At 40.9% G+C, this 27,187-nt stretch overlaps 1 protein-coding gene across 1 annotated transcript; it reads left to right on the top strand.

Moving 5' to 3' along the window:
• Positions 1 to 6,237: 6,237 nt before the first annotated feature.
• RALBP1 (ralA binding protein 1) lies at positions 6,238 to 22,573 on the top strand. Its single transcript, XM_005423348.2, has 9 exons — positions 6,238 to 6,528; positions 13,715 to 14,173; positions 15,959 to 16,308; positions 17,729 to 17,890; positions 18,364 to 18,495; positions 18,993 to 19,100; positions 19,866 to 19,987; positions 20,392 to 20,515; positions 20,743 to 22,573. Exons 1-9 carry the CDS (start codon positions 6,285 to 6,287, stop codon positions 21,004 to 21,006), a joined length of 1,965 nt encoding a protein of 654 aa, XP_005423405.1. The 5' UTR covers positions 6,238 to 6,284; the 3' UTR covers positions 21,007 to 22,573.
• The last annotated feature ends 4,614 nt before the right edge of the window (positions 22,574 to 27,187 follow it).

Raw genomic sequence — 27,187 nt, 5'->3', positions numbered from 1 at the left:
TAGCAAGAAAATATCTCTTTTCTGTAATAATGAATATTTTGCTAATCAGGCAAATCTTTTTAGTGCTCTTTGTAATTTAGAGGAGGAACCTGTATTTGGCTGGAGAAGACCTCCCAGATTGCCTTGCTTATGTGTGGCCCATAATTTACAGAAGTTTTAACGAGAACTGAGTGTGGGAGAAATAGAAGGTGGTGAGGGAAACCTGGGAAACTGTGAGCAGCCAAGAGGTGAGGTTAGATGAGACACTGGGTGTGGAGAACAGGAATGGTGAAACTGGGGTTGCACAGGTCCAGGTTGTGAACACCTGCTTGGTGAGGAAAAGATTGTGAGATAGATGAGGTGCAGTCCTGATTGTGGAGGAGCTGCACTGCAGGAAAGGGGACAAGGAAGCAAATGGCGAGAGTCTGGGGAAGAGTGTGACTAAACCATGAGTGAGAAGCTAATGTACCAGGCTTGAGTAGTGTTACTGGAGATATTGGATTACTTTGTGCTGACAAGACCATGGGAACCAAGAGCGGGATTTGCTGGGGTTACAAACAGAGAGTCCTGAACAGTGGAGTAGCACATTGCCAAGAAGTTTGAAGAATGAGAAATTATTCTCAGGGTGGGCAGTAGCAGTTGCAGTGCAGGTGGCTGATTAGTCAAGATACTTCTTCAGAAGTCTGGTCTGGGTGCAGTGCCTGTCTGCCTCGTGGTGCAGAGTTCAGGCCTTCTGCTTGTTACTTGAGAAAGCTGCCATGCAAAGCAATTAAACAGCTTGTTACCTGGACAGTTATTTGCAAGAATGCCTCTTAAATATTTGATTGTGATCATAATGTAGAGCACTGCTTTGAAACTGCTTCCATGGCCATTGGTTCAGCTGAGGAGAGACATGGGAGGACTTGCTCTGATATCCCTGAAGGATAGAATGAGGCACGTGGTGGGGAGGGTGGGGGGAGCCACTTGTGGGGCATAGTTTGTGTACCCTCTGTATAGGGCTTTCGTTGTTACCCTGTAACAAAGATCTGTGCCCAGCTATTTCTTGTAGACTACTTGCTTTGGAGAGGTAGTGGGCTATAAATTGTCGAAGCCTGCCTCTCCAGGAAAGTGGGATGTTATGGTAAAATAGGAGTGTGACAGTACAGCCAGTGCAGGAGGCAGCACCATGGGACAGGGGCTTTTCCTAGGCAGTTCTGGTCCATCTCTTTCCAATGTGCTCTCTCCTGGAGCAAAGCATTCAACTATCCATCCTCTTCCAGGGATCCTGTTTTTGTTTTTTCCAAAATGTGTGTCTTGGAAACAGCCTGTGAATTGCATCGTGATGGAGCTCTATAGAATTTTGTAGGCTAGGGGCTGTAATACTCTTTTTCCCTGGAGTGAACCAAACTGGAAAGCACGTGCTTCCACATATCTGGAGATTTTATCTTCATGCGATTGCAAGACTTTATCATAATGGGATTGGAAACCGTATTTTTGATATTTCTAAAATGTCTAGGGTATTATTTAATTATTTATTTTAAGGCTGGCTCCCTACTGATTAGATTACTGGAGAGCTGGAATACCCTCAGTAATAGGGCGTGTTCTGGATACAGCTGGATATTCTAAATGTGAGCTGGCTCCTCCAAGAGCCCACTCAGGTATGGATGTGGTCGGTAGCTCACTGATTGTTGAAAGTTAAGTAGTTTTTTCTGTTTGTATATCACTCCTGAGCTGGAATGGACTCTCAGAGCTGAACTTGAAATGCCTTGGATGGTGCTGTAGCTGCCAGACTTTATCCATCTACAGGTAAATGAGAGACCACACAATAGCTAGTTTTGCTACTTTTAGAGGTGATCTGATGCTGGCATTATTTGAAAAATGTATGGCTTGCTCCTGTGTGACTTCAACTGTATGATTATGCACCCTCCTTTGAAGTAAATTTTTCAACATTCTCATGGCATCACATATCCTGTAAACTAATCTGAGGTTGAGGAGCTGAATTCTGCTAAACAATTTGTATTTTATTCTTTTTATCAAAAAAATTCTGTGGAGTCCCTTCTTGAGGCTTTAATTTTTGCCAGTTATGAAGAGTGCATGACTCACAGGGGAGTTACTTAATGCTGTGTTTGTGTGATTACATGTGACTTGTGAAATTTTAAACTTGCTTTACCTGTCTACATGAAGTACTTCCCTATTCCTTCTCCTTTCATGGTTGTGTTGCCTTGTTAAAGAAAGGAAAAGGCACTGATTTTATACCTGGCCACTGCTTATTAAATGAAAGACTGAAATGCTGCCATGCAGTCAAATGTCAAGATTACATCAGAGGCCATCTAAGAAGTGTTCAAATGAAAACAGAGATTTGTATTAAGCTGTTCAGTATGTTGTAAAAAGTGCAATAGATGCAGAACTTAGATGTGATACAGACCTTGTATGGTCTTGGTAAATTAATTCTAATTGGATCTTCTCATCTTATTCCAAAGTCTCAACAGTTATATGAGTACCACTCATGTTTTCTGAAGTGTTTTGACATACTTAGCCAAAAGAGATAGTTTTTATTCTTCTTGTGGTTCATTGCTCTCCAAAATGGAGCTGTGTTTGTTACTAGGGTATTTTTGTCCAAAAATGGTGTGCCCCATTTCTGCAAGAATCAGGTCCTTCACACATATGCAGATATTTTGGACTGAAGGTCTGTGGTGATGAGTGAGGTACTGCTGTGCTCTCTGTCTTGCTTTTGGATAATTGTGGTGGAGCAGATATTGGTAGCTCAGTGAGTGTCCTCACTCTGCCTCCGTCCTTTGATTAGTGACTTCTTGGGACTCTTTTCAGTGTAACACTCAGGTATTCAGAGGGTGTCTGTTTGCGGCAAAATGGAATGACCAGGGGACACCCACTGTGCTTCAGATGTGGTCTTGCATAATACTTGTTGCAGAAAAAATCCACATCCTTCATTCCACCCAGAAGCTTTACAAAATAACATCTGCGCATGCAATCACCTGCTCTAATTTGCTTCTGCTGTTGCAATTGGTTACAGAGCACAAAGTCACAGTACAGACTCAGTGCAAAACAGAAATAATGGAGCCTTCTGTACTGAATGAAAGAGCTGAATTTGGTCTTTCAGGCTGTGCTTCTTTTTAATGTGTTCATACTGACTTAGATGATACACTGTTGAAAGTGGTATCTATTAAAGCTGGCTGTCATGTCTCTATGTCTTCCTTTTTTTATGTTTTTCCCAAACCTCATCTTTACTTACTAAATATGCAGCTCAGACTGAATTTTTTTAGGAAAGAGTTTGGTTATTTTCAAAAAGGAGGCTTGAAAAACCACATTATTTTGCCTGTGCAGACATCTTCCTTCCTTTCCCTGACCCACTTTCCTGTGCTTAGTCTGTAGTCTAGAAAGGTGGTGATGGCATGATGGCTAGGAGATTTTGTGTTAATGATGTACCTTCTTTCCGTGTTTAAAATCTCCTATAATTTAGTCTTTCCTTGGGGGATGGAGGAAAGGTCACGATTTTGCCCATGTTCAGTGAAGGCTTCTATTTGACATTCAGTTATTCTGAAAGAGTGACTCAGTGTTGAGCAGGAAGGTGGTTCAAGAAAGTGCATTTTGGCAGTATTGAAAAAAAGTACCTAGGTCTGAGAAGGTGCCTGAGCTGCGAGAAGCTCTCTGATCCTGTCGTGTAACAGCATTTGTGGCTCCTGTGGAAGAAGAGTCAAATGTCAAGTGAAGGAGAAGTGGTGGGAGTCAAGGAGCCTGCTGTTGGCAGGGAGGTAAGAAGGGACTTCTTGTGGTACTGGGGAGAGAATGAGAGCCAGTGGGAGAAATGGGGAAAAGGTGAAAAGATGAGGTAGATAATCATGAGGTAACAAAAAGCAGCAGCAGAGAACATTCAGGAAGAAGTGGAGACTGGTAGCTACTCAGATAGAAGAAACAGAGGAAGAAGGGAAAGAACTTTATCTGCAAGGAAGTGGTGTGCAGCAGGAAAGTAGGAACTGCCCAAATGAAAAACAAGATGAGGGGAAAGTTGGAAACTGAGCTTGAATCACAGAGACCAAAGCAGATGAAGATCAGATTGTCTATGATACACTGAGGGTGAAACAGAGTGGTAAGTCAAGACAAGAGCTACGGGAATACTGACACTTGGTGGTAAAGAAATCAAAGTTTTAAGTTATAAATATTAAGAAATAACTGAAATCTGAGGAGATGAAGCTATGTGTTTGGTATGACAAAACAGAGGTGCCCAAAGACAGAGTTTGCCCTCCTATCATGGTGGTTCTGCCACTTCTCTGTTTTTCGTTGCTAGTGCTTGTTGAGCTTTTCCACAAGCCAGCTCAGCAGCAGAAGCCTGTTGGAGCAGCTAGCAACTTGAATCATCTCAAAAAGAGCAAACTGCTGCAATTGGAGGCAGAGGAGAGTTAATGGGGGGAGTAGTGTGACCTTCCTCATGTGGCAGCAGTGAGTTATTGAATCTCCTGACACATGAGAACTGCACAGGTGAAAAGAAGCAATTTGAGGGAAGGAACCTGCTGCAGAGGGGAGACAGTACTGAAGCAGTAACAGATTGGGAAGAAAAAGTCTGAGAGGGAGATATTGGCAGAAGAGCAAGCCTGTTAGAAATATTCCTTCTCAAAATGCCTAGAAGGTCCATGATTTTTTCAGTCTTTTATTGCTGTCAGAAGAAAATGGTAAAAGCCAAAGGAAATGTAAAGATTTATATGGCAGTAGAACATTAACATCCATTAGTAAAGTGGAAGAGGTTTTTTCAGTAGACTTAAAAGCTCTCTTCTGCTGATAGGTTTTGATATAATTTGAGCATCATAAAATTTTTTGCCTTATTTAAAGGCCTAGGCAATGTTACATATAGGAAACTAATGCTTTCTTGAAGCTGTAAAATAAAAAAATAAGAAACATAAGTACAGTCTTAATTTGTTGCATTTGCAAATACACTGCATTGTCTTAATTTTTAACCAGTGCCTCTGCTTTAGCTAGAATAAGGAATGAACAGTATTAAATAAAGATTTCATTAATATTTTCTCATCATAATTCTGTGTCTTACTGTGCCCTATTCAAATTCTGATCTGAGTAACTGGTAATTTCCATAAGCACTGTGAGTGATCTCCTGCAGGGAGATACTGTTGCATACATACTCTAAAATTTCACTCTGATCTGCATACAGAGAGCTGAAAGATGAGAATTTAAAAAAAAATTAAAATTCCAACCCCAAAAAAGTGAACAAATCGCCCTCCCTAAAACCCACTTAGCTAGACTTGTCTATAGTTATTAACTGGTCAGAATTAACATGGGCAGAATACAACACCATGACATATTTTTTCTGTATGCTACCACGCTGTAAATAAAAGCCCTGGACTTGAGTGATACTGCTGAAGAGTGTTGTGGAATGTGTCCTTTGTGACCATTTAGACACAAGGGGCCAAATCCAGCCAAGTGGACTCCAGAGGTGCAGTGTCCCATGCAGCCTATCCATTCTGTGGAATTTCTGAAATTTATCTGTGCTAGGAAGATATTTTACTTATGAGTTCCACTGCTGAGAATTTATGCATTGGTTTCCTTTAGCAATTTTTGTATAAGCTTTTATTTGGCCATAACTCCCAAGCGATATACCAGCATCTGGGTGCAGATGACCTGATCCAGCCTCTTCAGAGGGGAAATTGTTGTATACCAGAAAAGCATAATCATTATTTTTTTACCTTCTTTAATTTGCAGCAGCATAATTAAAAGATGGATTCACTTCAGCTGTATTTGTTTTATTTCCCCTCTTATTGCAACAGGCTAGGCAAGTTCTTATTTGCATCTATAAAATATGCTTGGGAAAGAAGAAAATGATCTTTGCCTTAAGGGCAGTGCTCACAAACACTCTGAGCTTCCAGGCAAATCTATTTGATGTAAAAAAAATCTGAAGTTAGCAAACTAATTTGTAGTAAATACTACGAATCAGTATGCAAGCTGTCTATGAATTTTGTAAGAATTATTTCAACAGTTAAAATATTCAGATACTTAATATATATGTTTTATATATCATAGAGTAGAAATGGCTAAAATGGCAGATCTCATGTTAATATGGCTCAGGAGTTAATGAACAAATTCTGTAAACATTGAGCTGAAGGCCTGATGTGTTACTGTGTCTTGACAGAAGTTGGAACTCTCATTGTAGAAGGTATTGCTGGTTATGATTTCAGGGTAAAACTCTAAACCAGGTGCTCTGAAACCCATTGCTTAAAATCGTGTGGGTTATCTTTTTGTTTTCTTCTGATGCAGGTGTGATGGACAGGTAGCGGAAGATTTCACTTTGCTATCTGGGTATCAGAATGACCGAGTGCTTCCTGCCTCCCACAAGCAGCCCCAGTGAACACCGTCGGGTAGAACACAGTGGGGGACTTGCTCGTACTCCCAGCTCTGAAGAGATCAGTCCTACAAAATTCCCCGGATTGTACCGCACCGGTGAGCCCTCACCACCTCACGACAGCTTACATGAGCCTCCAGATATAGTGTCTGATGATGAAAAGGAGCATGGGAAGAAGAAAGGAAAATTTAAGAAAAAAGAAAAAAGAAGTGAGTAGACAACTTCTCTTTTTAATTCAATGCTTTCAAGTTCTCTTTCCTTTTTTCTCTCTCAAAATTGCTAAGTATTCCCAGTGGGTTCTTTTAAATTTGTTTCAATGTAGAGGAAGTTAATTTAGTCTGCTACAAGCAGACTTTGTGCAGTGCCCGTTTCTCTTGCAAAAAACTCCACACCCTAATTTTCTTTTGTTGTGCGATTCAGGTGCCAAGCATGTGCCCAGAATTACTAATGGATGCATTTATTCAAAACTTTTCATGATGCATTGGTAAATTCTGGCATGGGGTGGTTCTTCACGTTCTAAGTGGAGGTTTTCAAATGTGTTTCCAAATACAGCAATTTTTAGTCATAGCTGAGGTGCCAGCTAGAATAAAACTGTATGTCTGATCTGAATTGTACACTTGTGAATTTGGAAGAAGCAGTTTCAAGAACTGTAGCCCTTTTCCCATGTGTCTCCCTTATTCAGTGTTTGCCTTATTCAGTGTGCCATCCCAAGTTTTCATGTGCACACTGCACCATTATTCGAGCAGTCATAAAATCTCTGTTGTTTTTTTTTCTCTTGCTTCTCAGTTTAGTCTGATCATGCAGTTTCCTCCAGCAGTGCCAAAGTATTATTGCAGAGGTCAAAAATGTGGAAACCAACACTGAGATCTGAATTTTCCAGAACTCACTGAGCAAAGGTTAGAAGAAGGTAAAGCTTTGACTATAGAATCCTTTGTCAGTGTATCGGTATCCAGAGTGGAAATTTCTTAAATGCTTACCCCTCCTCCAAAACAACAGAACTATGACTTCCGTCACTTTTAGATTTGTGCAGAAAATTTTTGAAACATGAAATAGTTTTTATTCCAGAAAGGTTTTCTACATATTCTGAAAGAACAAAGCACTTGGAAATACTAAGCTGATAATGAACACTCTCAATACCAGAACAACCCTTCCTGTCCAAGTCTCTGAAACCTAAATATCACAGCCCAAGTGCTAGTACTTTGTAAGTAATATTTGTTTTAGCAAAATTTCAAAATGTCTATATCTCTGCTGCCAGTGTATTCTGCTACTTCTTACATGTGGAATTTGGAAGATCAGAAACAGTGAGACAGTATTCTGTTAGAATTAATATGATGACTATTTGTAATATGCATGCACATATTTAAACAATCACTCCTTAAGAATCATTCTGCTGTCACTGCACTGCTTTTAATCAAACCAGTTTCCTGGCATGCAGGAATTGTTTCTACCACAGTTAAGAAGGGCTATGGCTATTTTAACTAAAAACTGTGTGCCTAAAGAATATTGTAACTCAAAGATGCATCCTCAAGTTAAAACCAACAGTTGAAATTCCTACAGGTTTTTAGAAAAGGGATTCCTTAGTGATTTTCTGTATTGTAAACCATATTGACCTAATACAGATTACTGGATTAGCAGTGAAAATTTGGTATTGATTGGATAGGTCTAAATTCAGGCTATCAGTAGTTGCTTTTTTACTGTCCAGCTTTCTGTTAGAGCTCTGTATTGCACACCTCTAAGTCTGGAACTGGTAGATGCCAACATTTTTCATTGTGTGGGTTTCTTTGTATGGAATTCAGGATGTCTCATGGTGATAGTGTAGCTGAAGGCTGTTGTTTAGGAGGAAAAATGCTACTTCAGCAAATCCACACAGGTCTGTGCACATTGGCACTGCAACTGTTTTTTTTCCACAAGAGATTGCAACACATTTTATAGCTCATTTTATAGCTGATGTAAAGCAATTTCTGTTACTTAAAAGAACCTTTAAAGGTATGAAAAAGTCCTCAAAGAACATAAAAATGCAAAATATTGGAGAAAAAAATCATCTCTTGCAGCACTAATGTAAGGGGCATTCAGCATTTCTTGGCCCTAATATGTGTCTGTCATATAACTGCCAGTCAGATAGAAGAGTAGATTACATACCAGGCTTTCAGTCCATCTCATACACTCCAAAAATAATCAATATTGTAAATATACCCTCAACAGACACTTTACCTGTCTAAATTACAAGTGTTCTGTACAGTTGCTTATCATGGTAGATTTTAAGAGTTTTCCTTCCAGATTTGGCCTTTGTTATTCCTCCCATCCTTTTGATTCTTCATTTTATTTCACCTTTTCAATTCTGTTGTATGTCTTCAGATTGTTTGCTTTAATTTTTTCTGGCTACCTGCTTTGGTTTTGAGTAGTGCACAACCTGCCATGATGATATTATTTGGGGTATAAACAAATATAACTGAACATGTCAGTGAAAAAAAAACAAGTTAACATTACATTATGACAGAGTGAGTGTTTATTGAACTTGCAATATTAGTGAATTAATGACAAGGTCATTCTAACACTTGAAACTGTATCTAAGTTTAATCCCACAAAAATCTTGAGCTATTTTGATAATACTCTAAATGTAAACTTCAGAAGTGCTTGAAGAGCAGCAGGGAAGGGAAGGTTAAATACCCCAAAGTTACTCAGTTTGGTTTTTCAGGTAAGTAATTTCTGCAAGAGTAATGTACTCTTAGCTTCATTATTATCACCTATATCAAAAAGCATTTTTGTGTGCTAGCAAAATATCCTTTTCCATATCTTTGATAATAAATATAGTTATTTAATTATTTGATTTTTTTCATGTTAGTTTCAGTAACCTAAGAATACACAGTAATTATTCTGGGGGAAAAGTGCTAAAAGTGTTTTGAAAGTAATAGAAAATTCAATTGAATATTGTTTTTTGTGAGGAATATCAGCTACTGGAAAAATGTTTCAACCACTAATTTTTATTCTCCCCTCTTTTATGATAGACTGGGTGTTGGTTGGCTGTAGAGTGAGTTAGATTAGGAGACTTACTAGGGATTAAAAGGAATTTTCTTTTTACTGGCATAATTTCAAATCAGATCTGTTCCCTGACTCAAACAGAACTTGTCCTGTGACAGCAGGAGAGCAAAAATGGATCTGTGTTAAGCAGTAATGGATCATCTGAAACAGCAACTATTGTAATTGATTTTGAAAATGTTTAACCACCTGTCACTAATCACATGTTGATAAAGCCATAAAATATGCAGTTCCTTGCAGAAGAAAAATGTTATGGTAAAATACTTCTGAAGAAGCTCTTCTTCTCATTAGAATTTCTGTAGATAGAGTTTGTATGTAGTAGATCTTACTCTGCTTTTTCATTTTACTTCTGAGATTGATGCTGATGGGCAGAATGGGTTTAATATACAGCTAGGATTTTTTTTGTTTACAAGAATCTTGATTTTCTTTGTACCATTCTCAAGTAAATGGAGAATTGTTTGGATTGTACTAAACTACCACATGAAAGGTTAGTAGAATCATCGATATGAACTCTTCTGAAAATTTCAGGAAATGTTTTTGAAAGACAGATCCTTGATGTGTTGGACAGGGGGTGTCCTCTGTGTTCCTTTGGACTGTAGATGAGGACTGAAACCAAACCACTGCTATTGCAAACAAAACATTATTTTTACTGTCCGGTGTGTGGAGAAGCTCTGAATACAGTTTTCAGATCTACAGACTAAAAGATTATTAGAATTTTCTACACCTGATAAAGATTAGAGGCCCTTCATATCAGGGTTTATCTTTGTGTGTTGCTACATCCTGTTCTGCTGAGAAATCACTGTATATTTCTATGTACCACTGTGTGTTTATGTAGCAAAGCACCATTTGCAGATAGTTTAAAAGTCTGCCTTTCAATGCCAGTGATTATTTTAAATCAAAATAAAGTAAGACAAATTCCTTTCTTCAGCTTCATTTGCTCTGCTGGCATGCTGCTGCAGAGTAATCTGCATGCAGAATTTGTTTGGGAGTGCTGTGCTGACATCAGCGAGTCACGTGAATATTAAAGACAAACTGATCTAAATGAAAGTTGGATAGTGAGTGTTGGTAGTGTCTGTAAGGTGGAAGTTTCTGTTGATAATGAAAATGCATCTTGTGGGCAAGGAGAGGAAGTAGAAGACATCTATTCAAGCTTGTTGAACATTTGTGTGTCTTAGTTTTACTTAGAAATGCTGTACAATCTAATGACAACCCCTCTGACAAACTGACATTAGCAACTCATGCTTGCACTGCACTTCAGTCATATTTGACCTACTAATTCTTTCATATGTAAAAGCCATCCATGTTTTCTTTCAATTAATTAATTACAGATGCTGCAGATTTCCCTGGGGAGCCAAATCAACTGTAGAGTTGTAAATTACTTTAAAAAACCCATCAGAGACCCGATGGACAAGATGTCTCTTGCAGTAGGTTTGATAAGTGGTAGTTCTGAATAATGCCACCCTTGGAGTTAACAGTAAATACTGCAGCATGACTTTAGTGCTTTGTTGTGAGAACACAGAAGTATTCCCAAGTATGCAGACTGATAGAGACACTGGACTTGCTGCATGACAAAGATTATAAGCCTGTAAACTAGATTTTTCCAGAGTAACACTGGAAAAAAAAAAAAATAATAATAATAATGATGATGATGATGATAGGGTTTTTTATAATTTTCAGTAAGATAAGGGAACTTCAAGCATTACATTACATGAAATGTAACTTGAAGCATTACATTTAAAATAACTGCAATGAAGGCATGCTTATGGAAGGAAGGTCTAACAAAAGGAACTGGCAGATTATGCTGTGTCATTATGCTGGTGAAATTGGAGTATTTATTACATTAGTACTGTTCTCATATAGATGGAGGAAGATGTCAGTGGCATAGAGTGATGGGAAAAATGGGGGCTATTAGTACTGGAAGTCTTCAGGAAACAGTGGACAGAAATACCAGTTTATTATACCCTGGGTAATAGTCTTTTCATATTTAAAATTACCTGATTTTTCAAGCACTTTTGGTAATTTTTCTTCTGTATAAATTTAAGTTGTTTATATTTCAATATATTGTATCACTGGTGAAAGGGGTACAGCAATTTTATAACCAAAAGTATAGTAAAAAAAAATCAGGCTGTTCTTGAAAGACATGCAAATCCTCTCTTGGGATATTCTGTGTGAATCTGTATTAGTTTATGTTTCTAAACTTTGTTGACTTATGTTACTGAGACAAATTTTAAAAGGCTGGGTTTGTATTTAACTTGCTCCTTCATGTCTTCTCATGAATTCAAGAAATACCAGTTTCAGTAATGTTCTCTTGCCGGTGTTACATTACCACAGGCCTAGGAAGGCACTGGGGCTTGTGTTACAGAGTGCAATGTTGGGACATGTGAGCGGTGCTCTGTTGGTGGCACCGACCTCCCAGCCTGTGTTCCAGTGCTGACACTTCCTGGTGTGCATGTGGGAGCCCCACGCTGTGTGGCTGGGAGCTGTCACAGCTACCCAGGAGGAAACACTGATGGCAGATTGTTCCAGGCTCTCTCTGGGGAACATCTGGCTCTCTGTTTGGAAATTACATCTCTGAAGTTCATCTTGAACCTTGGTGCCAACTCCATCTCATTCTCATAAAACATACTGAGGATGGGTGCTACTGCTTTGTTCTGTAGCTGGTGGATCTGCAGTTGCTTCTGTACCAGAGTGAGATTTGAATCCTTGCCCATTTCTGGGTTTAGTTTACAAAAACCAGTAAGTGACATAGCCAGTAAGCAGGGAGGAGAAGTCCTGGCTGCTGGTTGGCCTTCAGTTAATGTTTGCATTTTTATGTTAAAATCCACTTGGACAGGAACAGTTCTAGAGTCTTTTTCAGTCTTCTAGGAAAGTGTGTGTTTGGTAGTCCTAGGGAAGAGTATCAGCTGCAAAGACTGAGCTGATTCAACAATTGCAATTATCTTGTAGTAGTTCCGTGCTTTAATACATTTATTATATTTGTTTGACTATTACAAGCTATCTTCTACAGAGCAATCAAGGAGGCTCCAAAATAGAGACAGTTCTTTTATATGCTGAAAAATGCCGAGAGACTCTGCAGTCTGGTATAGTTCAGAATTGGAAGGAGGACAGACTAAATGCCCCCTGGTTCTTCTGCAGATATTCCACTTGGAAAAAATTATAGCCTATTGTCTCGTGTGATATGCTCGGATATTATCAAGAGGGTAATTTTCCTCTGCACAAAACTATTCAGGCAGCAGGAGCACTTGGCTGTCAGTGCTGCCTCACTCAAGCAGAGGATCTGCCTGTAGGCAGTAGAAGAGCCTCAAAGGGCTCCTAATGGGGGCTTGCTGCCCACTGCCTTGGGGGACCTGGCTGGAGCACATGGCGTGTCCAATGTACTTTTGTTGACCAGGTTTCAGGCTTACTTTTCTTATATGGGGTACTGGGTGTGTAAAATTAGAATTAGTGGACTTGAAAGTTGTGTTGGATTGCATGTTGCTGGGTTTGTTTGTGGATTGGTTTTTTTTGTTGGTGTGTTTGTTGGGGTTTTTTTGTAATCCACCTTTAAAGACTTCTGTGTTCTTGCCTGAAGGTGAGGCAGGGCCAGCTGCAGAGGCGTAACGACTTAAAAGCACCTGGTGCATGTTTTAGACAGCACTTGGATGTTTGCTGCTGGAGTGGTGTGCTCAGCCCAGGGACTTGTTTGAATCTCTCCCATGTGCTTTTTAAGGCAAATCTGTACTTTCATGGGCAGGTATTGTTCTAGTGTTACTGAAATTGTGTTATTCATCTGGTGAAAAGTAAGTGCTAGTGCTTTTTTGGTATATGTTTGGGGTGGAGTTTTTTGTATTTTGTTTGAGGCTGAAACTTTATTAACTTCATACTTGTCTTTAAATTAATAATATTCTAGAAAAGGATTGGGGCTTTAAGTCACTGGAGTTTAGTTTGTTGTTAATTGAAATTTGTTAGACTTCTGTGTACGCAGCAGATGATCCTTAACAGCAACTCTTATACTGTTGATTGCAGGAACATAGAGAAGTTGCCAGACAGTTGTTTTTATTTTGCATTTCCTTGACTATTAGATGGGAATCTAGCCCATAAGATGGACATAGCCATTATGAGTAAGTATATAAACTATTCATTGTTTAGATCGTTCAGGAGCTCTGTGGCTTATCTTTGATGTAATTATACAACTTGATTTAATCCTTATCCACTCAAGTGTGTCACTAAAGAAAACCTTCTGAGGAGTCAGACAGGCACTGTTTTTTAATTCATGTTGTTTCTTCCCTCTCCTCCTTACATGCAACTTCTTGTTGTTGCTGTCTGGAAAGTAAACAGACTCACAGCTGTCCCCTTCCCTTCTCCTGCTTTGTCCAACAGCGGAAGGCTACGCTGCATTTCAAGAGGACAGTTCCGGAGATGAAGCTGAAAGTCCTTCCAAGTTGAAGCGCTCCAAGGGAATACATGTCTTCAAGAAACCCAGCTTTTCCAAAAAGAAGGAGAAGGATTTTAAAATAAAAGAGAAACCCAAAGATGAAAAACACAAGGAAGAAAAACACAAGGAAGACAAACACAAAGAGAAAAAGTCAAAAGACTTAACTGCAGCAGATGTTGTAAAACAGTGGAAAGAGAAGAAGAAAAAGAAAAAGCCAATTCAGGAGACAGAGATACCTCAAGTGGATGTTCCAAGTCACAGACCCGTGTTTGGCATTCCTTTGTCTGATGCAGTAGACAGGACCATGATGTACGATGGCATCCGCCTGCCAGCAGTTTTCCGTGAATGTATAGATTATGTAGAGAAGTATGGCATGAAATGTGAAGGCATCTACAGAGTTTCAGGTACTCTGAGCACACTGATATGCAGGTTCCTAAGGTCTTTACTTCCAAATTTCTTATTATTTTATCACTTCCAACATCTAGGTACACTGTTTATAGTTCCATTAATTATCCAGAAGGTAATTAGGTAGCCAAAGTTAAGCAAACTTGTAGGTCTGAAGCACCAGAAAAAATTGGTAATTTGGTGTACTACTCAATGGCAGTAAAAACACAACTATTTTGGCCTTTTGTCATGGGATGGTAGCGATTAATAAAATGTGTTAGTGTGGCCAACTTGTATTCTTTCTTCTGCTTTAGAAATACAATGGTAGCTGATTGCAAAAGCAAAGATGAGCTATAACCATTTCATTGCTTGTGCTTCCCACTAAGTTGCTTTTTCCATTTAGTCCCATTGTATATTTATTTCTTGAAAACTTCTTTTCTCTGAGCAAATTTGTTAATAAGCAGAAAATGCAAGTTTCACTAAGGTTAGCAGCTAATTAACTGCGGTAGTTGTGTAACACCAGCTTACATAAGTGAAACCTCAGTTTAAGTCATGTTAGACAAAACAGTCCCTTTATTTGTGAGCTGCACCAGAAATGCAGCTCCTGTAAGTACTTCTGTGGGTACATTGAAGGGGACAAGAGCAAGCAAGGAAAGGAATTTCAGGAAAAGCATTTTGAATCAAGTTACCCATCACTGTAAACCAGTAATGAAATTATTTTAAAGGCTTCATTGGCTGTCTTCTTGCTGTTCATCTGCATGGTGTTTGGTAAGCATGCAGAAATACTGCAGCACCTTAAGCAGTTGCTTAGTCCTGCCTAATGACACATTTTGGTTGCTTGGTTTTTTACACACAATGTGTTGGGAGTTTTCACAGGTGTGTTTTCCTTAATTTCTGCTGTGTCCTTTGTACGTGTTCTCCAGTGCAACAGCTCCCTCTTGTGCATGTAGGGTTGTTTAAATTGAGAGCTCAGAGGGAGCATTGCCATGCCTTAGTGGCCTGCAGCTGTTGTGGTGGCTCATTTTGGCCGTGAAACTGAGCGTGTTTTCCTGGCATTTTCCAGGGCTGAGTGTGCCCAGTTGTGCTCATTGAGTATAAGCCAAGCCAGGGCTGTGCACCAAGTTGGTGTAATCCGAGTGGGTGTTGGAGCTGCAAGAATGAAATTTCCCCAAGCTTAGGAAGATTGGAATGTCACTGAGTTTATACAAACACGTTGTAGAAAATCTTGGCTGGGTTGAATAATAGTGAACACACTTTTAATCATGTGGTGCCTCAAATCAAGGATCCTGTGTGAGATTCCTCTGCTGAGGAGGGCCAGCTGGAAATCTGGAAACTAAAAAGTGTGGGGTTTGTTTTGACAAAGGAAAGCTGTTATAGGTAGAGCTTGTTGCACAGCATCTGAACTAAAAACATATTTCCTGCCTGGGTTAGGGATGGGTAATTGAACAGCCAGAAAGAAGCTTAATGCAAATACACAACTGATCTCGAGTTTCCCAGCTTCTCCTCACCCTATTTTATGTTCCTTGATGAAAGAGAATGCTGGCACCAGCTCTGATTCAAAGCTCTGTCAGCGCTTTGGTTTTGCTTCATAGGAGTAGTCAGTGCTTTTAGAACCAGTGACCATGTAATTTTGAGTCACGATTTTCACTTTGTTACATGTGGATAACTTTTAAAAGGTGCTTCTCAATTATCTGAAATTGTAAGGAGAGGTGAAATAAAGGCATCTCCAAAAAGAAAAGTTTAAATATAACTGTTAGATATTTACAGTCAAATTTTCTCTTAATTCTTGATCTAACTATTTTAAGGAATAAAATCAAAAGTTGACGAGCTGAAAGCAGCCTATGATCGCGAGGAATCTCCAAACCTGGAGGAATATGAGCCCAACACAGTTGCCAGCTTGCTCAAACAGTACCTACGGGAACTGCCCGAAAATCTGCTTACCAAAGAGCTCATGCCCCGCTTTGAAGATGCTTGTGGAAAGAGCACAGAAGCTGAGAAAGTTCAGGAGTGCCAGAAGCTGCTCAAAGAGCTGCCAGAGTGTAACCATCTCCTGATTTCTTGGCTGATTGTGCATATGGACCATGTTATTGCAAAGGAACTGGAAACAAAAATGAACATCCAGAATATTTCTATAGTGCTCAGCCCTACTGTCCAGGTACGTGCTCCACACTGCAAGGCTTAGAGCAGAACTGCAGCCCAAGAAAGATTTCTTTGTAGGAATTCTTTTGCAGGTGGGAATTGGGTATTGTCTGATACAGTTTAGCTAACTTACAGCTCTTCTTTATGCCTCAGGAACCCAAAATGCTGGGAAAGAGGGAACAAAAGATTTTCTGCATGTGGGCTTGCATACTGTGGGTCTCATATTTGGGTTATTATCAGAGTACTACAAAGACTTCTGTCTTTCAATTCTGTCATGAGAAGTCATTTAATGTTGATTTTGCTCAATAATTCATACAGCTACACAATTTCTGTGAGGTTTTGATTCAGTGATAGTTTAGTTAAGATATTGTTGCTTAATTTTAATATCAAGCTAATGAACCCTGTCCTGCATGTAGATCTTCCTGGTGCAGTAGTGACTTAGGCAAAATGGCTTTGTTGTCTGCAGCCAAATGGCTGGGGAATAACAACTGACTTGGTTTTCCAGTAAGATTTTGTGGTTTCTGGATTGCTTGATTCCTTAATAGACATCTTGGAAATATTTAATTAAATACAGCTCAGAATTAGTCCCTGTGCATGATGAAAACGTGGCATTACTGGGTGTGGATCTTCTAGAGCAAACCCCACAAGTTAGAAAAACCTGACTTTATAATTAGAGTCCAGGTGGAGGCCCAGTAGCAGAAGGGCCAGCTGTTATTCCTGGCTTTTTTGCTATGCCAGACACCTCTCTAGCTAGGAAAATAAGTAACAATTAGGGTAAAACAATGCAGGCCCAATCATGTTTTGTTGGTAACTAGATCTTAGCAATTGAAGTGCAGGTAATGACACAACTCTAATATTTGTTTTAGGATAATTTTTTAAATGTCAGTGGAAGATAAAGTATCAAAATAAATATACTTGCTTCTGTCTCAGGTTAAAACAAGGAATATAGTGAAAGATACTTTCATACTACTTTTTTCTACTATATTAAGTCATCTGAGAGAGAAGCTGTAGAGAATACTTAAAGTTTGGGGGAAGAGAGAGAAGGTGTAGCCAGCCATCAGGTATAACACAGTAGGGTTGATGTTCCCTCTTACTATCTGTCTTTACGTGAATACAAAGAGATTTAATGCATTTCTACGTGTATCAGTGAGAGAAATAATTCTGGTAGGTTAAGAGATGTGAAGATGCTGAGTTTAGTATGAAAATGTCTCAGATGCACAGGTAGGAGAAACAGTGAAGTGATCCCTTGAGGCCAACACTGCATTGTTGAAAGTAAAGATACTTTTCAATCCAGATTTTAATCTCAAAACAGACTGACATGACTGTGGCTCACAGAAAGATTTACTAAAGGCTACTGTTTCTGGAGGACACTGTTCTTTGCAGATAAAGATGATGTGAATAAATCATCTTAACCAATATTCTCCTGTCCTTTTCAGATCAGCAACCGTGTTCTGTATGTTTTTTTTACACATGTTCAAGAGTTCTTTGGAAATGTGACCCTCAAGCAGGTGACAAAACCTCTTCGCTGGTCAAATATGGCAACAATGCCAGCACTTCCAGAAACACAAGAGAGCATCAAAGAAGAAATCAGGCGACAGGTTGGCAATTACTTGAATGTTTTTCTGTTTATCTTTGCCCTGGCTTTTATACATTCAGCAGAAAATTCTCCTAAGTTTGTAACGTGTGCTTTAAGTCCATCACAATTATCCTATCGGTGAGACCACTGGGAAGAGCTTGATGATTTCCTTTCCTTTTTCATGTGTGGGAAGTTGTTATGGTCTTGTGATGCTCATAGCTGTGTCGTCCATGGACATCCATAGCTTTGCTATGTGGTCAATACTTCGGTTGTGGGAGGAGGGTCAGGAGAGCCCATTAGGGAGGGTGGTTTCTTTATACTGCTCTTCAGCTGGCTCTGGATCCATGCTGGGTGTGTGTTAACACTTGTTCATGGACATGTCAAGGTTTGAAACCAGAACTCCCAGCCCACTGCCACAAAAGCAAGAAAGATCTTACTTCTCAATCTGCTCTGCTACAATTTATTTAAAGAGAATTTCTTTGGCAATCTTTCTAGGAGTTCCTTCTGAACTGTTTACACAGAGACTTGCAGGCAGGGATAAAAGACTTATCCAAAGAAGAGAGACTCTGGGAGGTGCAGAGAATCTTAACAGCTCTTAAAAGGAAACTAAGAGAAGCTAAGAGACAGGTGGGTAACTTTCCTGTTTATTGGCCAGACACCTAAATCATGGATCCTAATCCATAACAGTGCAGAGGCACCTAGTCAGATCAAAACACCTTTCAGTCTTCTTTGCTGCAGATTTTCTCATTTTAACTTTACATGCCTGATGAGCAATTGTGTTTTCTGCTTAGCTGGCTCTCCTAGGGACAGGGAGATCTTCACAGCTGTTCACAAAAAATGTGTGTGTGATGAAAACCTTAATGTTTGCTAGGGCACATGCTCATTGCATTGAGTCCTAGAGTACCAAGAGGAATTACTGGAAGACTTGAGGTTAACAAATCTGAGAAGTATTTTTTAAACGATTTTATGTCCCACAGATGGGACAGACCATACTCAAAATTTGGAAGACAACTGTGATGGTGGTTCTAAATTTGGAAAATAATGCATTCAAAAAAATATTTTTTAGAGTAAATACACTGACCAGGGAAGCTGTCATTTTAAATGTTGTTTTCTTTCTCTGGCAGGAGTGTGAAACAAAGATTGCACAAGAAATTGCTAGCCTTTCAAAGGAGGATGTCTCCAAAGAAGAAATGAATGAGAATGAAGAAGTTATAAATATTCTGCTTGCACAGGTAGCTGGCAGGCACTTACCTGTTTGCCTGGTAATGGTATTTTATATTTCAGATCTATTAAACACTCCTTTGTGCCTTCTGATGCAGAGGGGACATTGGGGACAGGCTCAGAGGGGTCTCTGTGTCCATTAAAACCACAAGGCTTTGTTTTAATGGTCAGTGAAGCAGGGAAGGAATGCTGACTACAAGAGTGAGCCCAGAGCTGAGGAGACTCTTGTTAACAGCAGAAAGGAGACACTGTGAAAGAAAAAAAGTGGCTTTTGTTGTTCATGTACTTAGAAAGCACTACTTCCCAATGTAGTCAGGTTCAGTACTGTTAACGGCTTTCCTGCTGATCAAAGGAAATAAGGCAACTATTTTGGCTTTTTTGCCTTCTGTTGCTTCCCCCAGTAGCTTTGAAAATGAATATAAGGAGGAAAGTACAGAGGGGAGAAGATCAAAGACATGTAATTCAGTTTTTCTAGTTATTTTACTGGTTGGCCAGAGCTTTCCCCTGTGATTTAAGGACAGGCAGCCAAACATGCCAGGATTTGGTGTGTCATCTCCACAATTATTCAGTATGGCGATTATCTTGAGGATTTAGAACAGACATTGCTGGATTTGAACTTTTTATTTGCTTTGAGGTTTTGATGGATCAAAGTTCAAAGCAGACATGCTAACCACTGCCACTGGAAGTATTTCAGAGAAGAGCACCATCTCATACTTATTGTACGTTCCTGTAGGAAATAAAGTCCAGGCTCTAAGTGAACTAACTGATCATTGCAGGAGAACGAGATTTTAACAGAACAAGAAGAGCTGCTGGCCATGGAGCAGTTTCTGCGGAGACAGATCGCCTCCGAGAAGGAAGAAATAGATCGGCTCCGAGCAGAAATAGCTGAAATACAAAGGTAAAGGGGACAGCTCACAGCAGAGCCCAGCCAGGACAGCATGCTGGGATTAAAAGTACATAAATGCTTTGCTGAAAGAATACTACAAACCACACTTAAAAGTGAACATCACAGTTGAAAGCCACTCGTTTTTATTGAAGTCTTGACAAATGTGAATCTTGAAGGATATTTTCTATTGTTTTAACAATGGAATTATGATCTAAAGGAAACTTGACCCTGTGCACTAAAAAAATCCCCCTATGAAATCACTGCTTTATTAAATTAAGCTTTGAAAGGGAAGTCTGATTTTGCTCTTTAAACCACTGGCAGATGATTGAGGGGATGAAAGTTAAGTCTCTTATGTTGCCACAGTTCTGGCAGACTCAAGGAAGTGTTTAAAGTGGAATTTGCCCTTGCTCTTTCAGTCGCCAGCAGCACGGCCGCAGTGAAACCGAGGAATACTCTTCCGAGAGTGAAAGTGAGAGTGAAGATGAGGAAGAGCTGCAGGTCATCCTGGAGGATCTGCAGAGACAGAACGAGGAACTGGAGGTAGGATTTGGTTCTTAGCATTCACTGGTTCTCTCCTGTGGTGCTTATGTGATTGCACAGGTGTGAACTGGTTGTGTGCATCAGTTTTGCCCAGCTTTTAAATCACTGCTGTGCGTGAGTCCCTGTTGCTGCCTGGGCCAGCAGTGCTAAACACCCCTGAGCTACAGCACTGCTGTGTCAGAGGAACATATTGTCATTCCCTGACATTTGTTCCCTTTCCTTAAAAGATCAAGAACAATCACCTGAACCAAGCGATTCACGAGGAGCGCGAGGCCATCATCGAGCTGCGGGTGCAGCTCCGCCTGCTGCAGCGCGCAAAATCCGAGCAGCAGGGCCAGGAGGAAGAGGAGCCGGAAAAGCGTGGGGGCATTTCCCAGCAGCAGAGAGACACTGTCCTGGAGACAAAAGCAGCCAAAGAGCAGCCAAAAGCAAGCAAGGAGCAGCAAGTCAAGCCATCCCCAAGTAAAGACAGGAAAGAAACTCCCATTTGATCCGGCTCCTTGGCTATGCACAAAATCAACCGAACTGTGCAAATTACTGTAATTTGAGTCAAACTGCACAAATTATTGGTGGCTGTGTACATTCTGTAAAGAAACTTTTCTTTTAAGCCCTGGAGACTTTTGTCTCTAATACTTGTGGCTTCTACTCATCAGACTCAGGTGAGTTTGGAGAGGCCAGAAGAGTTTTCCAGTTAGTATCAGATTATTTCAAGACTGGTTTCCTTCAGGTGATTCAAAATAATTCAGTAACAGTTTTATTTCAAACCAAAATCATTATTTACATTCACTGGAGCAGAATTGGAAGATCTCCTTTTCAGTAAAACAAAACCCACCTACACTTACTAATGATTTGCCTTGTGGATCTGTTCATCTTCATTCACCATTATCTCTGCTTATTAACCTAGTCACTTCTTGCTTGTGCCTTTGATACCTTTCTGATGCAGATTATATACAAGGGAGCTTTAAATTTATTCTGGGTTGGCTGAAACGGTGGGAGACTGTGGGGTATCATGTTTACCTAACATGCCCTTAAGCTTCATTTCTGTTCTGAGATGTACTGAATAAGTGTAAAAACTTGAGAGATGTTATTTATGTCCCTGAATAATGGAAATGTCCATGTCCTGTAGCGGTGTAGGTAACTCACTGACTCATCATTAACCACGCCCATCACTCCTGTTTGAGGGGCGTGGTTAATGATGCGTGGTTACCTGTTCACACTGCTGCCGTGTAGCCAAGCGCTTTGTCTTCATCCATTTTAAATGTTTCCATCTCTTGGAAAAAGCCACTGCTTGTAGGCAGGGATGGGAGTGGTCATGTCTTTAGGACGTATCTGCCTGACCAAGCAATACAGCATTGCCCCTGCACAAATGCCAGGCACTTGGGATTCCAAAGGAGCCTGCAGAGCCACGCCAACGAGAGGCACCGGGGGTTCAGCAATAGCCTCCTCTTGTTGGTGTTTAACAAACCAACCACCACTACCAGGGACTTGGTTTGGGTTTAGCTGTTTTTAATGCTTCTGCCCTTCAAAATCCTCCACCCACACTGGCATTTAAGGGCCCTTTAATGTTTCGGATATGCTCATTGGACTCAGCCCTCAATCCATAGTATAGACAGAAACTCCACAGAGTGCATATAGGCTATCTTATTTTTTAATCTGGATATTTATTTTCAGCACCTGTTGGATGTGGTTGTATTCTTTATCTATTGCACTGTTGTGAATCGTTGGCCATGATTTGATTTTTGTACAAATAATGCTTTGATATGTTATAGAAAAAACAGCATAGTATTTTTTTAAAATTTGGAAAAAAGTTTATAAACACAGAAAATGTGATCAGATTACAAATGTAAACTAAAGCATTCTCCCTTGCCTTCGTTACATACATTTTATATTTGCTGGCAATATTTAAACTTTTTGTTTGTTTGTTTAATTCACACTAATTCCTATTGAATTGTCATGGATTTTTCTAATGTTCTTCAGACAAATCTCTTAATATTGGTTAACTTTTATTTTGTTAGGATTGTATTTATCAAGCAAATAAATTCAACAGCCATTTGAAAGTAGTTTCTCCTTCATCTACTTCATAATTCAGATCAGAGTTACTCTTTTCAGGTGGGTGCCTGCAGCTGAGAAGTTTCTATGAAAAATTACTCAGAGTAAGGTCTGAAACAGGTGGAGCTGCTGCCCCTGCAGCAGCACAGCTCCTGTAAGCAGAAACTTGGTAGCAAACCACCTGAGAGATATTTGAATTGTTCTGTGCCTCAGCACAGGTGAGGCTGGGGCTGGGCTCCTGCTCGTTCTCCGCAGAGGGGCCTGACTACCCCAAGCACAGAAGCAGCTTCCTCACCCCACTCCCTGCAGTGAAAAGCCACAGAGCAGCAGCCATTTGAAAGCCTGCATGTGGCAGTTGTGAATCATTAGCCAAAAAAAGCCAAAGCTAATTTCAAATAAAGTGGAAAGTAACTACAGCACAATAATCTGAGTGTGCTGTTCAGATCACATTATATATTTCTCAATCCCAAGGGCCATAAAAAAACACCTGAGCAGCCTGGCCACCTGCATAAAGCACATACATGTCCTAAAGGATCAGGTTCTATAAATCAAAGTATCGTTTGAGCTGACTTAAAATAAGCCTCTTTGCAACACCTTAGAGCCTGTGTGTGCCAAGTGCAGCAGCAGAATCTCTGTCAAACCCTTTGGACAAAATGCCAGACTGATTTACATTTACCGAAAAGAGGCAGGAACAGACTCACAATGTTAATTCCACTGTTCTGGACTTAACATTTGTGAGTGATTGGCCCATTGGCTTCCTTCTTAAAATCTGAGCACTTCCAGTGGAGGTGGCCCAGGTGATGGGATGGGTGACAATGACACACCTGGCTTGTTTTGACAGCCCTTTCCAACACAGGCCCGGAACAGATCGGTCACATCCAACAGTCAGAAGCCCAAGGGATCAGGAAGCACCATATGAACAAATCATTGGGATTCCTGTGCCAGTGAGGCAGGACACAAAGGGGGGCTTGCCCACAGGTTACTGAAATCACAACAGCTTTTATACCCATTGAAATACTGCAGCTGTACTCGGAACAGCCTCAGACATCTGGCACACCAAGCAGGATTTTTCCCTCCTACTTTTTACCTGACAAACAGCAGCCTGAAGTGAACTGGTATTGTCTGAACAGCTAAAAAGAACTGGAGTTGTTTTATACACTGAAGGATAACAAAAAAAAAAATAAAATGTTAGATGGGCCTCCAGAAATTCACTGTCCTTTACCATGGACATAAAGGACTCCTGTAGAAAAGGTTTCCACCTCTATTCATTTTTCCTACACTAGCACTGGGGGGACTTTTATTTCTCTGTCCCCTCAGATTAATGAGTTAACTAGCAATTTTTAAAATCTCTGTACTGAAGTCAAGAATTTGCTACCTGACCATGTAAAGCTAATTTCTTTCAATTAAAAAAATAGATAACAATTAAAACGTCAACCTGAACCTCTGCCAAAAAGATCTGACCAAACTTCATCTGTCGAGGTTTTCATTTCTCAGCAAGCAGCTCTTACTCCCAATGCTTCATCTGCACAAGGAAAAATGCCTCATCCAGACCAAACATGCCTTATATCCAACAGCACAAGTTCTCCACTGTGTTCTTTAAAACACGCTCCCAACAGCAGCAGCCACAGCACAGTGCCCTGCGCCAGAGCATGGCTGTCTTGCTGTCTTTCCTGTCCCTCGGAGGAAGCCCTCGGCTGCTGCCCCACCCTCTCCCAGAGGTGGAGACCCACAGAACCTGTCAGGACAGGCCCCACCTGGAGCACTCGGCATTGGCACTGTCACTGCTGACACAAAGGACTTGCTGCCACGTTTCCTCTGGAGTTCCTTGTGTTGCTGCCTTAACAGCGTGAGCTGGAAGCTCTGCCAAAGGATTACACTGCACTAACATATGATACTAAACCAGACAACCCTGCTCCCACAGCCTGGAAAAATTCCCCATCCGAACCACAAGAGTTCTCAGACCAACCCTGCAAACTGGGCTGCTCTGCATGGACCTTCCCCTTCCCAAATGCCTTTTCTCTGAACTCCCTAGTCCAGGAGAGGAACCACAGCTGGTCCTTGGAGGGGGAAGGGAGCCTTGAGCACAGCCATAGCCTTGTTCATCTACAACTCTGCAGGTCACCATGGCAGTCTGCAATCCCAGCATTTTGATTTGAGAGATGGGAATACTGCATCCCACGTTTCTGCACCACTGAACACCACTTGCTGGCACACAGGGGATGTGCCTGGGAGTCCCAATGAGCTCCCACTGCTGCACACTCCCACTACTGAGAGTCACTGCCTGTGCTTATCCCAGTGCAGGGCCTTGAGGGAGATGGGGGCAAGACATTTCTGCTGACAGCACTGCCTACAGGAAACAGTGCCAGGCACAAAGATCCAGGAGGTGACTGGAAAAAACTAAAAACAAACCCAAAACCCTCAGCCAAGAGACCAGAAGAAGAAACCATGAGATCAATGACCAGTACAAGAGAAATGGCTTGGCCCCATTTGTGCCTTTGTCGGTACCTTACTCAAATTGAGTTTGGGTTTTTCTTACACCACAAACCCAGACTGATTGAAAAATAAATGAGATTCCTTTTGATGTTCAAACAGTGCATCTCTCCTCCTCTCAGCCTTGCTAAAAAACATGCAGAGAAGTGTGCTCAGTACCTTCACTTGTCACAGTCACAGTCCCAAAGCACCTGCAGGTAATCCCTTTAAGCATTTCCCACACAGAGACGTTACTATATGTCTGCAGAAATGGGTCACAGAATTTCAAGCAGACAATGATCAGAGAGCTGTAAGATGTTTAAACATTTGGTTGTTTATCTCTGCTAAGTGACAGGGTATTTTAATCAGCTAGATGTAGCCCGACCTCAACAGCAACTGAACCCTAAAATAATCCCATTAACTTGGGCTCTTTATTTATTTTTCTGATCTAAATAGAATGTTAATTAAAACTAACAGGCAGAATCTGAAGGCACTCGGGCAGGGGGAGAAGATCATGCAAAATGAAGTTTTTTGTCATACTTTGTCATTTTAAGGCAGTCTCTCAGCAAGTCCTAACTCTGCACATAAAGAAATGATTAATCACTTCAAATAGCCATTCCACAGTGGCACAGACAGGTAGACAAACCCTTCCCATCAGTAAAAGGGAGGACAGTGTAAATGGAATATACAACCAGCTTCTGCCCACCTGCCTGCCTCAGACTCCTCATCCTTCACAACAAAGGGCTGAAACCAGGTCAGAAAACGTGAGCTGTACACCAGCTTCCCCAGCAAAAGACAAGGGACTAACAGGAGTCTTTGCCAGTAGGAGGGAACTCAGTCAGAGAGTGCCTGAGCCATGGGACACACTCTGCCCTCCTGCCCCTCCACTCCCAGTTCCAATCAGCCACCTCTGCAGCCTGACCTCTGGCAGTACAGGGACAAGGGACTGAGCACTAACAAGGCTCTAACAAGTACCCTGCTGTTCTGTTGTCCTAATGAACCCACGGGGCCAGGAACTTGTGCAGTAGCCATCTGGGACATTCAGAGCAGAAAAACAAACCCAGTTTCCAAGCCTTGCCCATGTCTTGGTTATAAACAAACCCCCCCCTCTACAGAGTTGCAGACATTTGCCAGTTTTATTGGCATGAAATCTGCAGGCAAGTGTGGCGAGGAAATGGCCATACCAAATCCTGATGGGTCCCTGGGGGGAGAAAGAACTGAAGGGAGAGGCTGCTGTGGAAAACAGCGAGCAGGAGTAAGGCAGAGCTGCAAGCAGGACATGGGAATAAAAGGAGTTTCCTGTGAAGAATTCTCCTGAAGAAAATGCAAGATGAGTGAGCCAAAAGATTAAATGGCAAACAATGAAAATAGCCTGTGAAGAACCAATCTGGTATTCTACCAAGCAGGTGAAGGTTGAGTGATGATACAGCTTTTGAAAACCATGAACCAACAGATGGCAGCTGGGGAGCCACCTCCCTTTCTGCTCAGGAAATCCTGACAACTGAGGTACACAGCTCAAATCTTTCCTCAGGAAAGGCACCCAGGAGGTAACTCAGCAGGATGTCTGGCAGCATCCCCTGATACTGCTCCACAGAAGAACCAGCGCCCTTTAGCAGTGCTCAGAGCAAGGATGCACATTTCCCCAAACCCCATATCCTTAGGGACACGATGAAGACTGAATTATTGGCACTGCTAACACTTCTGGCATGAGAAAATCCCTTATCAGAGTTCAGCAACAGAGTCCACATCCCTCAGGCTGTAGATCAAATGCTCTAGGGAAATGCTGACAATAAAGCAAGCCTTTCCTTCCCCTCTGCTTCTTGGGAATCATCAAACAGAGCAGAAAAAAAAAGGGATGGATCCATGACATGCTGGGTGGAGGAGAAAGGACAAAGCCATTTCTCCTCTTCACTGGAGATGATCTTCAGCTGTTACATGAAAGGGGGATTCAGGCACTCTGAAACTGAAAACACTCAATCCTCCTTAGGAAAAGCTTCAAACACTCTCTCAGATTCCTAGGCCTGAACCACTACTGCATAAATAAAGCATCCAAAAGTTGTCTCATTTTTCAACACAGAAGTGTTTTACCTTGAAGTAACTAGAAAATACCTAAAGGGATCAGATATAATCCTTCATTTTACTGGACTAGTGGAA

The sequence above is a fragment of the Geospiza fortis genome, unplaced genomic scaffold, assembly GCF_000277835.1.
Source record: "Geospiza fortis unplaced genomic scaffold, GeoFor_1.0 scaffold100, whole genome shotgun sequence".
Lineage (NCBI taxonomy): Eukaryota > Metazoa > Chordata > Aves > Passeriformes > Thraupidae > Geospiza > Geospiza fortis.
This window is presented reverse-complemented; position numbering and strand designations above follow the sequence as displayed.

What these genes read in the sequence shown, in the direction of transcription:
- RALBP1 (XM_005423348.2), top strand. Translation starts at nt 6,285, where the DNA reads ATGACCGAGTGCTTCCTGCCTCCCACAAGCAGCCCCAGTGAACACCGT. An exon ending in TGCTCAGCCCTACTGTCCAG is followed by an intron (nt 16,309 to 17,728) that starts GTACGTGCTCCA and finishes TGTCCTTTTCAG; the next exon opens with ATCAGCAACCGTGTTCTGTA. An exon ending in TAAGAGAAGCTAAGAGACAG is followed by an intron (nt 18,496 to 18,992) that starts GTGGGTAACTTT and finishes TTTCTCTGGCAG; the next exon opens with GAGTGTGAAACAAAGATTGC.